Raw genomic sequence first — 15,133 nt, 5'->3', positions numbered from 1 at the left:
TTCTATCTGTATCTAGGAAGAAATTTTACAAGCAAGTGTTCTAATAGTGACCACACTGACCAGTGCAGAAGTAGGGCAATATCCCAGGCCTCCGCAATCGGCAGACTTTACAAACAATGTGCCCAAAGACACTTCGCACGCCTTATCAGTTTACAAAACTAAAATTCCGCCCGTACTGAGTCACGCCTGTGAATCTGTAGATGAACAGCAATTGGAATATTTTGAGAAAGTAGAAGGGCGCATTTGGCGACAAATGGGTAACCTGATCCGCACAGCCTCAATAGCAGCGATTCAGCTCAAACTTGGGTAACTCTCCGCTTACGTGTTCGCTATGGCTGCGTGCTTAAGATGGAGCAATGCACTACTGAATAGTGTTGACCGGTGCATGGGTGGGTATACCCAGTCAGGATAGACTTTGCCACCTATGTGGTACTTGGGTGCAGGATCAAAATCATGTTTTATTAGTCTGTCCCCTACTAAAATAGTCTGTCCCCTACTAAAACCCACACAATGTCGCTTTTTGAGACCATTGTTTTAAAAATACAACATTGCTACAGCTGAGGAGGCCCGAAATTGTCTCTGCATAGGGTCTACTTAGGGTAACTTTTTTTTACGTAATAAAAAGCAGTTCAAAGGATTTGTGTAGTTGTTATAATACTTGGACACCTGTACTTTTGATACCGCTTATGCTGCTATGAATTGAGTCCTTTTCATGAAATTCGTTATCTTGTTCGAGCACTTGCAATTTTGTCATCTTTTTTGCTGCTACGCACTGTGTGCTGTACAATGAAACTAAGAATCATTAAATCTTTTCGTAAAATAAGTACTGTTAGGCAAAACTTATTCTATGAATACTTTTTGCATTACAATCTAGAAATTGATAAAGAACTCAATGGTACAACTCGAGTTGCACTGACCTAGTTAGTTCTGTTTTTTTAAAGGACCTATGAAATCGGTTTTGCATCCGCAATCCTGCTTATTTTATCTTATGTATGCAACTATGACTTCTGTATTGTTTTATGAATACTGTATTCTAGGAGGTATTTTAGCTACTTAGGGCCAGATGTAGGTAGGACTTATTTACCGATTTTTAATTACCGAATTTTACCGATTCGGTAATTAAAAATCGGTAAATAAGAAGGGGGGACATGTAGGAACATCCAGATGTTCCTTTTACCGAATCGGTAAAAATCTGTATTTACCGATTCGGTAAATACCGACCGGTAATGCCCATTCATTCCTATGGGCTTTGCAGCCCATAGGAATGAATAGGCATTACCGATTCGGTATTTACTGAATCGGTAAATACCGAATTCCACAAGGGTGCAGGGGGTGTCACTTTGACACCCTCTGGCACCCCCAAAAGAGGCTCGGGTGCCATGTGGCAGGCATACCTGCCCTAAGGGCAGGTCTGCCTGTCATATGGCACAGGTGTGCATGCACACATGTGCATGCACACCGGAATCGGTATTTTACCATCAAATATATTTGATGGTAAAATACAGATTCGGTAGGGGTTGTGGGCCTTAGAAGAGTCCCACCTACATATCAAATTAAACGAATAGGTAAAAATACCGAATCGGTATTTTACAGATTCGGTAAATTTACCGATCGGTAAATTTACCGAATCTGTAAAATATCTGGCCCTACATACCATTCCTGCAATACCGGTCGGTAACGGCCGAAAATACCGATTTTCGGCCGTTACCGACCGACCTACATCCGGCCCTTACTCAGTTCTGGATGATTTGGTATATTGGAATTTTTCGTGTACATTTTTCTGTAGAACTCTTTTGAGCTCCAAATCATAATAAATAAATTGAATTGTCTTTATTCACTGCCATTATATCTACATGCTGTTTTGCCAGAATTTTGTTTGTGCGCAATCTAATAGAGCCAATTACCTTTCTGCACCTGCCGCTTTCACATGTAGTGGATTTGCATGCAATGCCATTGAGAGCATAGGCAGCAAGCAGGCACGCTATCCACTCCACCTTCGTCTAAATCAGACATGAGTGTGGAATATTAATGGGTTAAAGATAGAAACTGTAAAAGTTTATAAATAGTTAGGTGTTAAATTTGATGACAGATTGCCTTTTAAACAGCATTTCCTTAACTTAAAAAGCAAAAGCTAAGGCATTGTCTTTTGCTTTTAGAAAGCTGAGAGATTCGCTGGCATGTCCGAACTATGAGCATTTACTTAAAGTAATGAAAACAAAGTTGATTCCCTCACTGGTCTACCGGTCAGTGATTTTACAGGGCAAAGACTCGAAAACTCTTGATGATCTACAAATAAACGTTTTAAAATCAGTTTTCAGGGTACCTAAGAATATCGGACATGCCAATGTTAGACTGGAATTTGGCTTGAAAGGACAAACCTTGATAAGAGAATCTGCGTTTACAAAATCTTTACACTTTTTCTTTTGCTATGAGCCAAGTGCACTTGCGAAACAATGTTGGCAAGAAATAATATGGTATGAGCACGCTGAGGGCTGAAGATCCTTTTTAATGGAGAGTCTAAACAATTTAAAGTCTCAGCACTTTGAGGATGTAGTTAGAAACAAATACATATTCAGACAGACGCTAAATCAATCAGCTAATTTCCTATCAACTATCTTGGAGAAGGACATGTTCGCTAAAAAAAAGCATGCTTGCTTAGTTATTAATTCATTTGCCAAATTGGAGCCACAACCCTATCTTATTTCCCATTTAAAACAATCTACAAGAGCTAAATTCTTGTTGTTACGATTTGTGAGATATCCCACAAAGGATGGAACTCCTCATGGGTACAAAATTGTCCCTCAGACAGCTGTAGGTTATGTGGTTTTTACAATGAATCCCTATTGCATATTATAACCATTTGTCCCCAACTGTTAGAAAAGAGGAAAGCCTAACTAAAATCCATCCTTAAAGATAACAGGGTGAGAACATGTCGCCAAGCCATTACAACTGGTCACTCTGGGAAATCGGCTCGTCTGACTACTCACTTTGTAAAGTTTATTCTTATTGTAGAAAAAAAGTTAACTTCAGAGTGTGTCACCTGGTTTTATGAGCAGTTTCTGAAAATGAATACATGTTTTTTTTATGATTTTATCAGTCCCAGAGATGCTGATAGTCAACTGTATCTCCATAATTTTATCTTGTAGTCGCACGTATGGCTCAGAAATTGAAAATGTTCTACGTTTTCATTGCCTGCAGTAATTGGTCATAATCCTAATCATTAAACACTTGTCTGTATGGTACAGGTTCTTTTGTGAGGAAGATGTTACCTTTTTTAATTAATTGTATATAATGTGGTTTTTTAGCAAGACAGGCTCCCTGAAAGGAATTGCACAGTGGCACTTTAACTATGGCACTTTATTTGATGAATTTCAGAAAAAGGGGAAGGGTGGTGTAGGCAGTTTTAAGAAGTGTAGTAGAGTAGGATATCTGCTTCCTATGGTTACCCCCACTTTTTGATGTGATTCTCTGGTTTTTCGACTTTAGTCTGGCTGTGGCCCTGCTAATCAGGCCCACAGCCTAGCTGTTCTCTCTCTAAATTGATACCATGTACTTAAGGTACATACCAGATTGGTTACTGGGTCACCCTTGTGAGCCCCTGTGTAGTGTACCCTAGGTACCCAGGGCATAGGTGCACCCTAGGCCTACCAGGGGCTGCAGCGTGTATTGTGCCACCCCTGGTTTGCCGTCCAAACTGACACCACAGGTCTGTTCACACAGCCTGGGTAAGGTGGTGTAATCACCCCTTACTTAGATATAGTATATCTATATCTACCTTATATATAGACACATAGTAACCTATAAGCCACTCCTATGGCAGGCCTTAAACAATCCTGGAGGCAGAGTGCTTGGTTTTATGTGAGAGGGTGCCCTAGCAGGATCTGAGCCCCTCTGCAGCTTTCGGAACCATCTCCTTATAGCTGTTCTATGATATAGCCATACCATATACTCTTAAGTGCATTATAATCCTCGCGGTTATTGCTAACTTTGGTTTGGCTTTATCAAAACATGTTGTGTAAGGTGTCAAACACTTTGAAATACTACCCCCCCCCCCCGCCAGTCCAGGCGGCGGGAATAGCATTCCACCCTTCTAGAAGGAGAAGACATGTAGTTACTGGTAAAACCGGTTAAAGTTAAACAGAGCCTCAGCATCACAAAATGGATGCTGCTGCCACAGACACGAGTCTGCCCTCGTGCTGCTGGACGAAAGTCTGGCAGGGGAGGCCTGGACAATAAGTTTCCTGTCCAGGGAGGTGCTGGCACCTCCCCAGACAGGCTCTTGTGTATTGGGGTCAGGGAGGGCTGCATTCAGTGAATGCTTTCCAGACACTGCCTGGGGCACACTAGGTGCTCCATGCATTTCCCAGTTCAAACCGGTTGCTGGGGCACTCAGCCCCAGCTCTGGCGTGAAACTGGACAAAGGGAAAGGGGTGTAACCTTCCCCCTCCAGAGGTCCACCCATAGGAGGGACCTTACAGGTAGTCCAGCCCCTAAACTGAGTACAAGTATAGGAGCTGTGTTACTAGGACTTTAGATTACCCTGGACGAAACTTTGAAACATAAATCCTGGACCTTCGACGTTCCATTTCGACTGGAAGACGGAAGACATCTCCCTTGTGGTCAAGGAGTGACCACCCTGTGCAAACAGACACCAACGGCTACTTTGCCGGTCTGCATTGTCGAGGCTCCCGCCGGATCCCAAAGACTCTGCGACACAGGACATGGACTTCCAGACATCTCTGACGCTGCTCGACGATCCCAGCAAAGCTGAGACCCGTGGCGGACACGAGAGACGTGGGACCGGAACTCCTGGACATCCTGCATTTTGCTAACTGCATCGACTCCTGAGGTAACTCGCAGTTGTGCATTGGGGTACGAGAAGTCCCAGCCCCGAGCACCATTTGCACCGAAGCTCAGGCCCCCACACTCCCAGAGTGTCCCGCTCTTGCATTTCAGCTCGACGCGTCTTCCCGGTTCTTAGTCCGTTGGCAAGTGAGCCCCCTGAAGACTTACTTTTGAATTTAACTTGCTTTCCTGGTTGCTCCAGCTTCCCTACAAAGGAGAAGCGCCACAGACCTTGCTGGTCTGCAACAAAGCCAATCTCGACATCCTGCGTGGATCACCAGACATCGCCTGGTTCCTTCCTGGTCCCATCCTGGTCACTGGCAAGTGACCCAGACTCTGTCCCTTCTGCTTTCAGGGTCTTCGGATCTTCGATTCACCCTTGGATCCACCCGAACACTTTTCCTCTGGTCGCATGCAGCACTTCTTTACAGCTCTCCATTGAAAACACACCAAAAGGCACCTATGCACACGGCTTCCCTTGGTGAGGTAACACGAGTACTCCAGCGCTCCCGTGGGTCTTGACTCTCGAAGTGTCCTAGTCTAAAGGGGTTTCATCGTAGTCCATCCGGAAGCGTCTTTAAATTGTACATTTGTAACTTCTTCATTTCCCATAGAAAGTCAATGGTAACCCGCGGCTGTGTTTAGACACTGCACGTGTCTCCAGTGGGCCTCCTACTTCCTAACCTTTGGTTGTCTAGAGTAGCCCCAGTGATTCCACAGTCCCTAGCCTTGGCCTGCTTTCTATCTCAGACGTGGTTCTTATACCACTATTTTAGTATATGGTTTGTGAGACCCCTAGGGCAAAACGTTACTGTGCAACTTATATTATGCTAATTGAGTAACTTGTATTGTACTTTTACCACTGACCGCATAAAGAGTGCAGAGGGGTTGTGTTTAGAATAAATACATATATATTTGATATATACCTTGTGTGGTGTCCTTTCATTTGGTACTCAAGAGATTATAATTGGTAAAACAACTTGCTTAATGCGCTCTTTGAAGTCTTAGCCTGATGACTGCTGGTCCATGCTATCACTGAGATAGCTTTCTATAAGGTTGACTTTACAACCACCATCAATAAGGGTCGATTAGACTGGTGCAAGGTGCCCACTAGAACTAGTAAACATCATATGCCAGGCTAACTTCTCACAAGACGTTTTAAGGAATGCACAAAATGCTGCTCTAACATGGTGTGATCACTAAATTGAAATATAATGCATCTTCAATATTATTTTACACTCTGCAAAGTACTGTTGTGGTTTTGTCATTTGTTCGATAATATAATCTTTTGATTATATGAAAAATGTTGACCCTATGCACAATTCAATGTTTTTTATATTATTTTTTTAGATGATTTTCATTAATCAACAATAAAGTATTTCTTCTTCTTCACTCCACCTTTGTTTTTGGATTCTCCTGGCCAGCCTCCCATTGTATGGAAGGACAGGCACGTTTACCTGGGTGCAACTGATGCTCAACACTACAGGGATGAAAGAAAGATTCATTCTTGAACATTGTCTTGGCGACAAAAACAGCAAATTTTTTAAGACGTTCCTGCTTGTACACCTGTGGAGTGTCACTAATGAGGAAAATATCAGGAAAAATATCAGGAAGCAGCCCAGTGCCTCGAACACCTGTTTCGGTTCACAAATAAATGTAATTGTTAGATACTTCAAGTTTTGTTTTCTCGGATGAACCTTTAGAGACACATGTAACAGCTGTTAGGTTCGGACCTTGTCATGTGAATTTAAAAACTCTTCTCATTGTTGAAAGCCATGTCTGAAGATGAGAAAAGTTCACACCGCAATGGAAAGTGGCAGGCTGTGACTTCCCCATGCAGTCCAATCAGCGCAAATGAGATACTTACTACATGACACCCTGGACATGCCACAATGGGTCTATATGGAGAATTCCTTGTTAGGAGAATCAGACACAACACACTCTACAAACAGGGCAAGAAAAGACTTCGAACCTCCAACCCGATACTACAGGCGGAGACACACGAGGCAAAACCTATGTTAGGTTGGGGGAGAATAGCTGGCTATGCAAAAGAGCTACACTATGGAACAATGGCTCCGATCCAATTAAGCAGTGCTACCCCTGACTTGTAATGGATTCTAGGGCCACAATGACTATGATCACCCACAACACCTACCTAGAGCATTAAAAAGATGCCTTGTTCTATGCATCGGATGTTAAGTTTCCAAGGCTCTAAAACGGATTTAAAGGATAGCTTGAAATGCCATGTGTTTACAAACTTGCAGTGTGAGAAGTTAGCCTGGCATATGATGTTCACTAGTTCTAGTGGGCACCTTGCACCAGTCTAAACGACCCTTATTGATGGTGGTAGTAAAGTCAACCTTATAGACAAGCTATCCTAGTGGTAGCATGGACCAGCAGTCATAGGCTAAGACTTCAGAGAGCATGTGAAGCAAGCTGTTTTACCAATTATAATCCCTTGAAAACCAAATGAAAGGACACCACACAAGGTATATATCAAATATATATGTATTTATTTCTAACACTACCCCTCCGCACTCTTTATGAGGTCAGAGATCGAAGTACATCACAAGTTACTCAATTAGCATACGATAAGTTGCACAAATACAGTTATGCCCTAGGGGCCTCACAAACCATATACTAAATAAGTGGTATTTGAACCACTACAGAAATAGTGAGTAGACCTAGGGAATCTCTGGGGCTACACTAAACAATCAAAGGTTAGGAAGTAGGAGATCATCATTAGGGGCGTCATTTCACCCCAATCCAAAGGTACTGCGTTACTGCTATTGTGCAACTTTCATCTTTAAACCACGTTTCTCATTTGTTTAATCATTTACTCATTTACTTTAGCAATCTTGTCACTTTTATCCAATTTGAACCACTCGCACGGAATAATGCAATTTTTCCAAGTTTCTCATGTTATAGATGTGCCCATCCAGGCCTCTTTGCAATAACACGTACAGACGCACTTGTTCATCCAGAAGCAGCGTTTATTGAGAACCCAATGCATTTCGGGCTACTGGAGCCCTTCGTCAGGGGTCAATGCATTTCGGGCTACTGGAGCCCTTTGTCAGGGGTCACTACAAGTAGTAATAAAAACAAGCATTTATTGTTTAACCATCGTGTGTGCACAGTAATATGTATAAATATGTTTCTTTAAACTTCGGTTAACTCGACCACAAACTCAATATCCCCATAATATTAATCATTTCATGCCATATGACGTTAAATCAAACTCCCCCACATTTTTTAATGAAACGAGCCTCTAACAACATTAATTTGCTTCCTTCTGACCTAATTGAAACGTCCGCTTTACACTACTGGTAACTCCCCTTTAAATATGGCTTCAAACTAAACACCTCTCTTTCCCATCTTACTACCGAAGCGGGTGACTGTCAAACGGTATTATTCTCACAAATTTTACTCCAATAGCAATCACCTTACTGAAGCGCACTACTTAACTCCACACCTCCACCTTTTTTACACATTCCTAGTTTCCACCATGCGCTACGCGTCTCGTACCCACCATCTTCATTCTAAATCACTCCCTCACTTTCCCGGTTGTTAAATGTCCCGGCCTTTGTTTCTGTTGCGCAGTAACTTAGCTTTGGAATTCATATACCTTCCCCAGCACTGTGATTCCTCCCTTATAGCTCCCTTCCACATTAGCCGAGCTCCATATCACGTACCTGCCACATGCGATCTTTCCTCATCTATGTTTACGAGAAAGTGTTCCTCGTTACTTTCTACCTACTGATTTAAACCCTCCAATGGTGTTCTAATCCCTCCCATGTGTAATTAGTTTCACCACCTGATTTTAACCCTGGATTCAAACACCCCGCCGGTTTCTCTTGGCAATACAAAACCCACAATGCAACATTTTAACTGTCATTACATATGGATGTGGATGTTCAGCAAAAATAGTTGTGATCGTTTCATGGAATAAACTACTAAAACATTTTAAAATCACACTGTACACCAATGCTCATCGCTCCACGGAGCCAATACTATTCTTGTGTGAATAATTAATCTTTTTGGTACGAGCTTGCTGCGTGAACAAGTAGGAGACCCACGGGAGACACGTGCAGTGTCTAAACACAGTCGCGAGTTACCATTGACTTATAATGGAGAACGAAGAAGTTACAAAGTTACTGTTTAAGGGCACTTCCGGATGGACTACGACAAAACCCCTTTAGACTAGGACACTTCGAGAGTCAAGACCCATGGGAGCACCAGAGTACGCGTGTTACCTCACCCAGGGAAGCCGGGTGCATAGGTGCCTTTTGGTGTCGGGTTTCGTTGATGCTTTCAGTGGAGATCTGCAAAGAAGTGCTGCAGGCGGCCAGAGGAAGAGTGTCCGGGTGGATCCAAGGGTGGATCGAAGATGTGAAGAACCTGAAAGCAGAGGGGACAAAGTCTGGGTCACTAGCCAGTGACCAGGAAGGAACCAGGCGATGTCGCGATGATCTCAGGTGAAGAGGTGAAGCTAGTCTCTGCAGCCACGAGGACCAGGAGGTGTCGACGACGACCTGGAGCTGGATTCGAGCTGTCCCACGAAGGATCTAGTTGACTGCGGTGTCGGTATCCGGACTGGACCCAACAAGCCTTGGCAAACGCAATCCACGCAGGAAGTGAAGATTGGCTTCAGAGCAGACCAGCAAGGTCTGAGGAGCTTCTCCTTTGCAGGGAAGCTGGAGCAAGCCTGGAGCAACCTGGAAAGCAGTTTGGTTTCAAAGGTTTGTCTCAGGGGGCTCACTAGCCAGCGGGCTAACAACCGGTAAGACGCGTTGAGCTGAAATTCAAGAGCGGGTCCCACGCGGCACTCGTGGAGTGTGGAGGGCTGAGCTTCGGTGCAAATGGCGCTCGGGTCTGGGGCTTCTCGTACCCCAATGCACAACTGCGAGGGTACCTCGGTAGTCGAGCTGTTAGCAAAATGCAGGATGTCCAGGGTGTCCGGTCCCACATCTCTCGTGTCCGCCATGGGTCTCAGCTTTGCAGTGGATGTGGATCGGAGTCAGAGAAGTCTGGAAGCCCAGTTACTGTGTCGCTAAGTCTTCGGGTTCCGGCGGGAGCGTTGACAAAGGAAACCGGCAAGTTGCTGGTGGTGCCTTTTTGCACAGGGTGGTCACTCCTTGACCACAAGGGAGATGTCTTCAGTCTTCTAGTCAGAATAGAACGTCTAAGGTCCAAGAGTTCTGTATCAAAGTTTCGTTCCAGGATAATCTAAAGTCCTGGGGACACAGCTCCTATCTTTATAGTAAGAATATGGGCTGGATTACCTGCTAGGTCCCTCCTATGGGTGGACCTGGGAAGGGGGTGGTTACACCTCTTTCCCTTTGTCCAGTTTCGCGCCAGAGCGGGGCTGGAGTGCTCCAGCAACTGGTTTGAACCGGGCTATGCATGGAGCACCTTGTGTGCCCCAGGCAGTGTCTCAAAAAGCATCTGCTGATGCAGCCCTCCCTGTCCCAATACACACCAGCCGGTCTGGGGAGGTGCTGGCACCTCCCTGGACAGGAAACCTATTGTCCAGGCCTCCCCTGCTGGAGTTTCGTCCAGCAGCAGGAGGTCAGACTTGTGTCTGAAGCAGCAGCATCCATTTTGTGATGCTGGGGCTCTGTTTAACTTCAACCGGGTAAAGCAGTAGCATACATGTCTTTTCCCTCTAGAAGGGTGGAATGCTACCGCCGCCACCAGAACTAATGGGTGGGGGGGGGGTAGTATTCCAAAGAGTTTGACACCTTACACAAAATGTTTTGATAAAGCCAAACCAAAGTTAGCATTAACCGTGAGGATTATAATGCACTCAAGAGTATATGGTATGGCTATATCATAGAACAGCTATAAGGAGATGGTTCCGAAAGCTGCAGAGGGGCTCAGCTCATGGTAGGGCACCCTCTCACATAAAACCAAGCACTCTGCCTCCAGGATTGTCGAGGCCTACCATAGGAGTGACTTATAGGTGCATATGTGTCTATATATATGGGTAGATATAGGTATACTATTTCTTAGTAAAGGGTGATTACACCACCTTACTCAAGCTGAGTGATCAGCCTGTGGTGTCATTTTGGATGTCCAGCCAGGGGTGGCATAATACATGCTGCAGCCCCTGGTAGGCCTGGGATGCACCAATGCCCTGGGTACCTATGGTACACTGTAAAGGGGCTCACAGAGGTGACCCAATACGCAATTAGGTATGTATCTTAAGTACATGGTATAAATTTAGAGAGAGAACAGCTGGGCTGTGGGTTTGATTAGCAGGCCCACATCCACACTAAAGTCGAAAAAACAGAAAATCACAGCAAAAAGTGGGGGTGACCATAGGAAGCAGACCCTACTCTCCTACATGAAGCATATGTGGTTCAGGGAAAAAATACAGTCAGGTCATTGATTAAACTGGTACAAAAGACAGACTCAAAATACAGTGCATGCAATCAGTCTGTAGCGGAGGTGTTGTGTGACAAACAACAGGGATCCTGTTCAAGTTTTCAAAGATCTTTTGAGAATTGTTGAAAAACATGAGAATGTTTCTGGAGTAGTTTTAGGCCTTTTCCTCACCCATTTTGAACTTGAGATTAACCTCAAGGAGGATGCGGTTTAGGTGAAACCTAATATGAGAAATGTCCCACAGTGTGTGAGGGAAAAAATTGTTGCAAGTCCTTTATGGATAGGCATCTACCCCTGCAGTTTGTCAGCAAGCAATACACAGGTTTTTGTGTGGAGTGAAGGTGCTAATAACCTTCCAGGATGACATTTTGGTCACGAGGAAGACTAGGAAAAACACAATCAGAGGGATGATGTTGGGCTGAGTAGGCTGCTGGCAAGTGGTTTATGACTGAGGCTGGACAAATGTGATTTCGAGCTGGAGCAGTTGGAGTATTTGTGATATAATCAGTGCAGGTGGCGTTAGTCCCAAAACCGGGCTAGTGAAGGCTATTGCAGAGGCTCCGGCGCCAAACAAAAGGTTACAAGTCATGTATTTTGTTGTGTGTGTTACACGAAGTTCTGCCAAATTTCAGCACCACTGCCAAACTGATCATGAAACTGATCATTAAGAAAACCGATTTTGTATGGGGTAATGAGCAGCAGGGCACTTCTGCATGTATCATAGCAGATCTGTTGAATGCTCCCCATTTGTAGCTATGTATCCCTGGGTTTCTGATTCACATGACAGTTGACACCAATGATGATAGGTTCAAAGCAGTCATTACACATAAAATACTAAGGTAGAACATTTGGAATCCTTTGAGTCCTATGTGCTGAGGGATGCAGAGAAAACATACTCTTATTGAGAAAGAAATGCTACTTTGCTTGTCGGTCGTGAAAAGGATCAGGAGCTATTTGTGAAGCACACAGTTTGATATTCATGACAGACCCACAATACTGGGGGTGGGTCCAGTTGCTCTACACGGATCACTGTGCAAGAGTGCGTGTAGTGCAAAGCCGCTTAGATGTGTGGGCGACACAGAAGGGCTGCACACTGCACCCTTCCTGTTTGCATTAGCGATAGAACCCCCTGTGATCTGCGCCTGATTGTTTAGTGGGACTGCGGCGTACGGCTTGGTGACACTATCTACATCATATCGTTCTAAAGGGACGGTGAGCTTTACTACATTGCCACCCCAAGCATATAGCTACTCATACTGTTGCAACCAGGAAACGGCAAGTAGGGTGGCGACAGGCAAGGGCATACGATCCGAGTGAAACCCACGCCCTCTGCCGAACGAGGACAAAGGCCTCGGAGACAAGCTGCAGAAAAAAAAGACAGCACTTAAGCATTTGGAGCTTATTGTTTAGAGATGCTCTACATTATTGGGAAGAACAGGTTCACTATTTTGATCTCATAGAAAATAAAAGTGGGGAGAGAATGTGGCCTAACGGCAAGGGCGGTCGCCCTCGGTACAGGGGAACAGGGTTCGAGTCTCGGCAGATGATTCTGGGCAAATCACTCCTCGCGCCTAACAGAACATGAATGTGTCCCTCTGTAAGGTAACTGGTGCTTGTGTAAAGCGCTTTGATACCTTCGACGCTAAATAAACCTCCGGTAAAAAAAAAAAGTCTTTCTACGCTAGCGTGTCATGTGTACTAAAATGACTCTTACACTTGCTGCATTTTTAAGCAGTCTAGCACCGCTAAAACAACAATGTACAAATTGACAAGCTGTAGAACGCCATGTCACATCCTAAGCTGGACACACCAGCATTGAGACTAAACAGGAGAACCTTAAATTAAACATCCGAAGTTTAAAACATGCTGTTTAGGATTAGTGCTATTCTTAATGTCAAACAATGATTACCTGCAAAGGAATGCTTGCTAGAGAATGTCTGTAGTCTCAGCGTAGGGCATGGATCAGGATTTGCTACACTCTGATTAAAAAAAAATATTCAAAAAGCAAAATATTAGCAGTAAGCATGAGTGAAATAAAAAGCTGAGATAGAACAGTTCAGAAAAACAAACTTACTTGCCATTCACAGTTATGTGGCATGTTTCCAGCATACAACATTTCTATTCAATTGCAAGAGAATTCTATAAAGTTATACAACCCATTAGTGGAAATAAGCCTTGTAATAGAACTATTATTTCGACATGCTGTTCACAATATGTCTACGCTAGCTGCCTGACCATGAAAATCTCTTAGGAATAAAATAATCAGAAAGAGGCGGCACTTGTATAGCGCTCTTTCAGGTAGAAATTCTAGTGCATTTATTATATTTTAAATTATAATCCCATGTCATTCTAGTCAAGTTAAGAATGTTACACAGTGATCATTGTGCAGAAATCAGCACCCGTTCATTTAAAAAAGTTTATAGCTAAGAATGTAACCCCATTGAAAATATTTTTCTTGAAATAAGCAGATTTCCTTCATAAATGATGTAAAGTATCAAAAACAATCGGTAATCATGGTCAAGTGCATCTCCAAAGTAGGTTCAAACCTAGCATAAATTACAAGAGATCTTCATTTTTTATAAGTAAATGTTATTGTTAATCAAAAATGTGCAAATACACAGTGCAATCAAGATATCGTGAATTCATCTAGAAAAGACAATACTATGCGTCACATTACATCAATTCGCAATAAATTTATAGCAGTTCCACCATTTCCCACAGATTTTATGAAGCATATGTGGCAAATCCCTTGCTTTGTTGATGGGTTCCTTAAGTTTTGCACAAAAGTCCACTGCTGCCCGGCATTCTGCAGTGGCCGCCGGGACACTTCCAGTATCGAGCAATGTCCTGTTAGCTTAACGTCGTGCCGATCCTCATCAGTGCACGTTTACCCCCACACCTACCTCTGTTGTCTAAGATACCTTGGAGTGCGATGCAGGGAGAATTGTCAAGTGCTGTTTCTTTTATTATTCTAGAGCGAGAGAGGGAAGTATGTCAGACCAATACTTTACCAGGGCAGGTCCAGACCATATGGAAGAAATTGCATTGGTTAGCTGATAGGCCCTATGGAGGTCTGATGGACAGAGGCAGATCGGAGGGCGAACGCGCCTGCAGAAGTCTGACTGGAGGCCCCTGCGGATCCTTTCGGCATGAAGAGGCCAGAGAGAGAACCAGTAAAATGCTAAAAATGTGCAGTATTGCCTCTCTGTTGACCTCTACTGACTGTGACGTACCTGGAAACTCAGACGGTAGCGAGACTAGATTCTGAATTATCTCCAATGGAGATAGGGAGCAAGATCGGGAGCCATGTTGACACCCTCACATCCTCTCTGAAGGTCGAGAGTGGCAGGAAGGAAACAACTCCTACTTCAGCTTCTTATGATATTTCTTGGACTTACCCAAGGACTTTCACCACCACTTACTTTTGACCGGTCACTACGAATACAATATTTATGTTTGGTGACAAAGCCTCGCCTCGAGGTCAATAAGGTCTTCGGATTTATCTGGGCACAGTATTCACAGGTCCCGGAATTGTGCTCTGATCCCGGGCACCAACGACAGACTTTGTAATGCTCTGTCACAGATATTTGTTTGCAACAGCCCCTAGGTAGTTTGAACCCTGTTGTCTTAGGGGGTGACATTTTCCATTGAACACTAGAAAATGTAGTTGAAAAAGGAGTCTTGAAGACCAAGGAGACTTCCCAGTTCCACTTCTTAAGGTACAGAAAGAAAGGAACTGTTCAAGTTCAAAAAGCTTTATTCGAATTGTAAAAACAGTTAATAAAAGCATACAATAAAATACATCTAATTGAATTCCATCATGATTACAAACAAAGTCATAAAACACATAGTAATTCATTAAGATATTTAGTATCTAAATTAAAATAGCGAGACCATATAT

The 15,133-nt window shown here is 43.7% G+C and overlaps 1 protein-coding gene across 4 annotated transcripts in view; it reads right to left on the bottom strand.

Moving 5' to 3' along the window:
• GTF3C1 (general transcription factor IIIC subunit 1) overlaps nucleotides 1–15,133 on the bottom strand; it is a 2,559,884-nt gene that overhangs the window by 801,638 nt on the left and 1,743,113 nt on the right. For all 4 annotated transcript variants that reach the window (XM_078662887.1, XM_078662886.1, XM_078662885.1 and 1 more), the window contains exon 22: nucleotides 13,142–13,211. In XM_078662887.1, coding sequence (XP_078519013.1) covers nucleotides 13,142–13,211 — 70 coding nt within the window. The remainder of the gene's footprint in view (nucleotides 1–13,141; nucleotides 13,212–15,133) is intronic.

This window comes from Lissotriton helveticus, chromosome 10, assembly GCF_964261635.1.
Source record: "Lissotriton helveticus chromosome 10, aLisHel1.1, whole genome shotgun sequence".
In the NCBI taxonomy this organism is placed as follows: Eukaryota; Metazoa; Chordata; class Amphibia; order Caudata; family Salamandridae; genus Lissotriton; species Lissotriton helveticus.
This window is presented reverse-complemented; position numbering and strand designations above follow the sequence as displayed.